The sequence below is a fragment of the Gymnoscopelus braueri genome, assembly GCF_963280865.1.
Source record: "Gymnoscopelus braueri genome assembly, chromosome: 5".
Lineage (NCBI taxonomy): Eukaryota > Metazoa > Chordata > Actinopteri > Myctophiformes > Myctophidae > Gymnoscopelus > Gymnoscopelus braueri.
Genome location: NC_137606.1, coordinates 54,559,602 through 54,567,101, shown reverse-complemented (window position 1 = coordinate 54,567,101; position 7,500 = coordinate 54,559,602). Strand labels below are relative to the sequence as shown.

The 7,500-nt window shown below is 41.8% G+C and overlaps 1 protein-coding gene across 1 annotated transcript in view; it reads right to left on the bottom strand.

Annotated features, from left to right (window-relative positions):
- LOC308085997 (cytoplasmic dynein 2 heavy chain 1-like) overlaps positions 1-7,500 on the bottom strand; it is a gene marked incomplete at its 5' end in the record, with an annotated part of 118,415 nt that overhangs the window by 61,060 nt on the left and 49,855 nt on the right. Inside the window, 3 exons of the mRNA XM_080429314.1 lie at positions 4,219-4,323; positions 5,186-5,415; positions 6,872-6,947. Coding sequence (XP_080285440.1) covers positions 4,219-4,323; positions 5,186-5,415; positions 6,872-6,947 — 411 coding nt within the window. The remainder of the gene's footprint in view (positions 1-4,218; positions 4,324-5,185; positions 5,416-6,871; positions 6,948-7,500) is intronic.

The following is a 7,500-nucleotide window of genomic DNA, read 5'->3' as shown; positions in this document are numbered from 1 at the left end:
TAGGATGAATGGTACAGTAGAAAAATTTCATAACTCCACCCCTGAGCCACCACAGCTTAAAAGGTGCGCGGATAGGCCTTAGGTTAGATCACATATTTTAATAGCTTATTTTTTTTTTATTTTTTTTAGATCTGACGTTCATAGTGACAGAACACTGTCCCCCCCAAAAAAAAAAAAAAAAAAAAACAAGTCTCGCTAGACGAGATTGAAATCTCGAGATTTCAATCTCGTCTAGCGAGACTTCTGTTTTTTTTTTTGGTTGCATAGTGTTCTGTCACTATGAACGTCAGATCTCACCAAAAATAAATTTAAAAAAAGCTATTAAAATATGTGATCTAACCTATGGCCTATCCGCGCACCTTTTAAGCTGTGGCGGCTCAGGGGTGGAGTTATGAAATTTTTCTACTGTACCATTCATCCTAAGATATCATAACGTCATAGAAAAGGTAAGAAAACTTTAGTCCAAAATTCCCCTTTAAGTGAATCAGACTAATTGATTCAGTCAATTAAGTAGGTTTTTTTTTTAACAATAATAATAATCAGGCATGCAAACAGCCCCGAGGTGAAAAGGGTGACATGTTTTTTTTTCGGGTCAGGTGTCACACTATTGCCCTATTTGGATTCAAAACGGCAATTGTAGCTGAAAAGCTACAAGTTCGCATATCTGAATAATGCAAAAACAGAATTATTTGTTTGCATTCGCTTTTTTTCTCCCCCATATATTTTTCATAATAAAAAAAGTGCGTATCGTATCGTATCGAAATCGTATCGAAGTTGTGAGCCAAATATCGTATCGTTTGGTGAAATTAGTGTATCGGCACACCCCTACAATTAAGACAAATCAATTAGAACTTTATTTGTGTTGATTCATTGATATAAACATGCTTCTCGATTTTGCGATGAATCAAAAAAGTAATCAATAGAATAATCAGGTCACTGAGAAAATAATCAACAGTTGCAGCTCCACAGTAGTTGGTTGTCAATATACATTTTCTTGCCATATAGGGGCAAAGTTGGCACCTATCTGCGTCTTGTTTGAAGGGCCTGTGAGCGTGAGGTCCCGGGTTCAAATCCGACGCCCATCTCGTCTCGCATGTCTCTCCTCTCTCTGCCTGTCGCTCTAAATTCTGCTGTCTGACATAAAGCCTAAAAATGCCCCAAATAAATCTAATACAAAATAAATAAAAAGGCTGAACCTGTGACCCATAATTCAATGAGGCGATAAAATGGGGAGGAGAGGGAAGAGTGACAATTGTTTTGTCAGCACTTATCCAACCCTCTCCCTGTGTGTGTGTGTGTGTGTGTGTGTGTGTGTGTGTGTGTGTGTGTGTGTGTGTGTGTGTGTGTGTGTGCGTGTGCGCGTGTGCGTGTGCGTGTGCGTGTGTGTGTGTGTTTGCGCGCGTGTGCGTGTGGGTGTGTGTGTGTTTATCGGCTGACTGGTTTAAACAGGGTCTTTGATGTGAGGAATGTCCTACCATCAGCACATTGTCAAATACCCCCTTCCACCCTGGACATGTGCGTGCACACACACTCAAAACATCAACATCAACACCAACACACACACACACACACACACACACACACACACACACACACACACACACACACACACACACACACACACACACACACACACACACACACACACACACACACACACACACACACACACACACACTTTCTTTTCAAGGGTACAGTATCAGTATGCTGGCAGAAGTCATTTCATTATGGTGTAATTTCATTTTGTCTCCTACAGACTACAGCACTGTCAGCTAGTCTCACTCCAACAATGTGGATTGACCCCGTTACCAGACACAAGTACACATGATAAAAAAGGCTGAGACAAACAAATAAAATAAAAAGTTTGAGGATATTTTTGCCCCAGGGGGATGGGTAAGTGCCTTCCCCAAGCGCTTGCATTTCACCTACAATACAACACATATTTTCTCCACCTTTAAAGGTTTTTTTTACAGAACGGCTCTCAATCCATATATTCACTAGCCACTTTCAACCAAAAATAGCCTAGCTACAAGCTCATTAGCCACATTCAACCAAAAATAGCCTAGCTACAAGCTCATTAGCCACATTCAACCAAAAATAGCCTATCTACAAGCTCATTAGCCACATTCAACCAAAGATAGCCTAGCTACAAGCTCATTAGCCACATTCAACCAAACATAGCCTAGCTACAAGCTCATTAGCCACATTCAACCAAACATAGCCTAGCTACAAGCTCATTAGCCACATTCAACCAAAAATAGCCTAGCTACAAGCTCATTAGCCACATTCAACCGACCACCATGCATTGTGAGCTTGTAGATGGTAACTTTTGCCACGCCGAAATGTGGCAAATGGAGCCTGTGTTTTTGGTACTGCTAGCCGGGATGCCACTGCACGCCGACCACCTGATTCATTTAAATCCTAGATGTCGGTAACAAATTGGTAAAGAAACGGTCGGACTCAACAAACGATCCATTCACTTGAATGTTGTTCATCTGTCATGGAAGGTTTTGGGCCTCCACTCACTCACTGGCCAGATGGCTGAAAACCTTCTGTCACAGATCAACGATAATAATTAGACCTATTTTATCTCACGGGGGAAATTCAGTGTTCAGCTTCAGCCAGCTGAGTGCTTCTCACAGGTAAGTGGTTAAGTGTCTCGTTCAGAAACACCTCGACACATTTCTTGGGCCAGGAGATGAACATGAAACCTTTTGCTTCCCAGGTGGGCTATTTACCTGTTCTTCTATGGCTTCTATGGCCATCCCCCTAGCTTCCCTAGCGTCTCTATTCTGGGCTGAACATTCAGTTCACGTTGTGAGCTTGTAGATCGCCTATTTTTGTCAAAAAGATTTGGTGCAGATCGAAATACTAGCAGACTTAGTAGAGAGCCCAGTGGAACTCCATACTATAGTCTATTACTTGTCACTTACTGTATGAGTAAGTGACAAATAAACCCCTCTTGATTCTTCATTTTGTTGACAAATGTGAGGAGATCATATTAGTGAGACAAAGAAGTACTTCATGTAGGCTATTCTGTGTATTTCTCAACACAATGTGTACATTCTGCGCTTTAACAGTAGTTTTTGTGAAACTATATGAACTCCTCAAACCAGAACAATGGGATTTACCATTTAGGTTCAAAATCAGCAAAGTGTTCCTTATTTCTGAGTGTGACCCTTACTTTACTAAATCGTGCCCGCAACTTGGAGCTGCTATAACAATTAACTCAATAAACAGTCAATGACCTTGGTCTGACAACAATGTACTTTCCATCCATTACTGGATGCACTTTCCATTCATCCATTAATATTGCAACTATGGCGGATCAATTTGAAGTCTTAGAGAAGCCATCTGTTACTCTGGTTTGTCTTCTAAAATGGTCTGATGGAAACTGTTTGGTGGAGGTTCATTTTCCAAACTCGGTGCCCTTGGCGTCGCGACACTAGACACATATTTGCATAATAGAGACAGAGAGAGACAGAGGAACAGAGATAATATTGATGCACTTATATATTCTTGCTCTCTTTCTTGAGGCTTTGGCAATATTAATAACGCTCATGCCATGTTGAATTGAAACAGATGATATGAGAGAGAGAGAGAGAGAGAGAGAGCGAGAGAGAGAGAGAGAGAGAGAGAGAGAGCGAGAGAGAGAGAGAGAGAGAGAGAGAGAGAGAGAGAGAGCGAGAGAGCGAGAGAGAGAGAGATGCCCAATTAATTAATCTTGCTGGTTCTTTACCAACAGCTTGCCGTGGTTCTCTCAGTTCTTCCGTTTAATCTGCCAAAGCTCTTAACTCAATTAAAGTAGCAAACAGAGAGCAAAGGGAGCACTTTGATAACCACATTTTTGATCATCAAAGTGCTGTTTGTTGAAGATCCATATCAGCGTCAAAACATCAAAACAAGTGTTACTACTTAGGGACTTCGTGTCATTTAGAAATTACTCCTCGATTGTGTGCGTGGGTGCGTGGGTGCGTGGGTGTGTGTGTGTGTGTGTGCGTGTGCGTGTGCGTGTGCGTGTGCGTGTGCGTGTGCGCGTGCGCGTGTGCGTGTGCGTGTGCGTGTGCGTGTGCGTGTGTGTGTGTGTGTGTGTGTGTCCGTGTGTCCGTGTGTGTGTGTGTGTGTGTGTGTGTGTGTGTGCGTGTGCGTGTGCGTGCGCGTGCGTGTGCGTGTGCGTGTGTGTGTGTGTGCATGTGTGTGTGTGTGTGTAGTGTGTACCTGGGAGCTGATGATTCTCTGGGAGGATCTCTCTATGTTTGCAGGCAGACCAAAGAACGCAGGGCTGTCGTCTTCAGGCAGGTTCTCTATCACACGGCGGTAGTCCTGTCAACACAAGCATATCGTCGCTGTCGGGCAGAAACCTCTTATCCCCATATTCTAACGTTTTGTGTTGTTGTAAATTAACGCCCTACTTGATCATACTACAGCGTCACACAACATCATCAAAAGCAGCAGATCCACAAGCTCGTTTTGAGCTTGTAGATCTGCTACTTTTGCTATTTTTGAATTTGAATCCTGAAAAGTAACAGTTTTGAACATATGAGGATTCCACCTGACAGAGACGATATACACCTTATGGCCAGTTTTTTACTGCATTTTACCCTTTGCAAAGCAGCAATCAGCCAATCACTATGAAAATGCATGGTGGATGATGATGACGTCTTTTGCAACTATTTTGGAAGTTATGGGTGGATGGATAGATAGATAGATAGATAGATAGATAGATAGATAGATAGATAGATAGATAGATAGATAGATAGATAGATAGATAGATAGATAGATAGATAGATAGATAGATAGATAGATAGATAGATAGATAGATAGATATAACGAATCAATCGAGAGGGGGGGGGGGGTTCTATGAAATCAAGTTGATTTCAGTATGTTACAAATTCCCACCACCACTCTAAATATTGCTGTTTTTAATTTCTCCACAAATTTGTGTATGTACTGTAATTGTATTTCCATCAGACTGACACGTGAATGTGTTGTTCACATCAAGGAGAAAATGGTGACATTTTCAAATTCCCATTTACACATTTCCTTCCAAGCATAAGCGTGTGTGTGTGTGTGTGTGTGTGTGTGTGTGTGTGTGTGTGTGTGTGTGTGTGTGTGTGTGTGTGTGTGTGTGTGTGTGTGTGTGTGTGTGTGCGTGTGTGTGTGTGTGTGTGTGTGTGTGTCGTACCAGTATAGAGCAGGAGCTGGGCAGGCTGATCTGGGCGGGGAAAGGGTAGGCACCTCCCCTGGTCCTCCTCTGTCCAGCCGAGGAGGAAGAGGAGGAGAAGAGGCTCGAGGAGAAGAACTGCTCCAGGTAGGAGCGCAGGATGCGCAGGTCCGAGGGATTGTCTATGCGACCCCCGTAGATGGCGCTCTCGAGCAGGCCGTGGACAAACTCCCACTGGAAGGGCTTGCCATCTAGACACCAGCACGCACGCACGCACGCACACGCGCACACACACCCACACACGCACATGCACACGCACACGCACACGCACACACGCACACACACACACACACACACACACACACACACACACAGCTGTTAGTAAACAGAATATAGTACATGTAGGTGACAAATTTTAAGCCAATCAGGAGATAGCACTGACAATACATTCTCTGTTTAATAAAGAGCTGGAGAGACATGGAGACTCCTTTTACTGAACAAACACTCTATAGCAATGAGTACTATCAGAATATAGAGCAATTTAACACTTATTTTAACCAAAGTAAATCCCTTACCCTACCTTTAATTATTGACCTTAATATGTTTCTGTATGTCTCTTCTACAGTTTTGGACAAAATAAGGTTTCCACTTGACACGGACGTTATGTGATTATTCACTCTGTTGCGTGTTGACGAGGGTTCATGCAATTTATTGTTATTTCACACTTCTGTTCAATGAATCTGCCAAATGCCTCCATCGTAAATTGTTGTAAATTGTATCCAGAACATGATCTGCAAGAGACATGTCTAATGGAGGAATGGCTGATCAAAAATTCTGCACTGTTCTGCTTCTCATTACAGTGAGTGAGCAGAAAAGAACGTAATGCAACGCTACACAACGCAATGCAATACAACGCAATGCAATGCAATACAATACATTACACACAACGGAAGACAACACAATAATGTAACACCACAATAACATAACAACACAACAACACCATTACACAAGACAACACAACATAACATAACACAACAACAACATACAACATAGCAATGCAATGACACAACACAACACAACACAACACAACACAACACCAGTGGTGGAAAAAGTACTCAAAATGTTTTACTTAAGTAAAAGTATCAATACTGCAATGTAGAAGTACTCTGTTACAAGTAAGAGTACGGAATACAAAATTCACTTGAGTAAAAGTACAAAAGTATTGGTATCAAAATGTACTTAAAGTACCAAAAGTACTAGTACTAAAATGTTTGAAAATAGCAGATCTACAAGCTCACAACGTGTCGCGATGCGAGGCGTTGTGAGCTTGTAGATCTGCTATTTTCAAATAGCTTAGGTATAAAATAGGGCTGAAGTGGTTAATGTATGTTTTATATTGTAATAATTTATATCTGCAAAGTAACTAGTAACTAAAGTTTTCAAATAACTGTAGTGGAGTAAAAGTATAATATTTGCCTCTGAGATGTAGTGGAGTAGAAGTGAAGTTATTGACAATTGAAAATACTCCAGCAAAGTCAAAGTACCTCAAAATTAGACTTAAGTACAGAACTTGAGTAAATGGACTTGGGTACTTTACACCACTGCACAACACAACAGAACATCACACCACACCACAACAACACAACAAACAGCTCCCATGCAGGCACACAGAACAGTGTGATGTTGTGTAGCAGCTGTCTTACAAACCTTCAAACAGTCTGTCTATGATCTCAAAGCCAGCACGCAGATCTGACAGAGAAAACTCATAGAACTTAGTCCAGCCCTGGAAGGAGACGAACAACACACAAAGAAAGAAACACACACAGTATGAGCAGTATAACAACATTAAGAACACACAGTGTACAGTGGATGTATGCATGACTTTCTGTGCACCCATTAGCATATTGTATACTAATGGACTTTATTCAAAGGGAATGCATGATGTGTGTATGTACAGACATACACAAACAGGCATGTAGTGTACAAACACGCACGCACGCACGCACGCACGCACGCATGAATATTATCAATAACAAGGTCGTTGTATTATACTGGATAACAAGTACAATTGTTCATGTATAATTTATCACAGTGGTTCTCAAAGTGGGCTCTGGGGACCCCCAGGGGTCCTTGAGGAGGTTCCTTGGGGACCCCAGCAAAATTAGGAACAGTCTAACTGTTTAATCCCTATTCTAGGCTATAGGTATACACACATAGCGAGAATAGCCAATCTACGAGCTCACAACTAGTGAGCTTGTAGATCGGCCATTTGTACTACTTTTGATCATTTATTAAACTTATTTGCATATTATGACATGTCGGTCGGGATCGGTCAA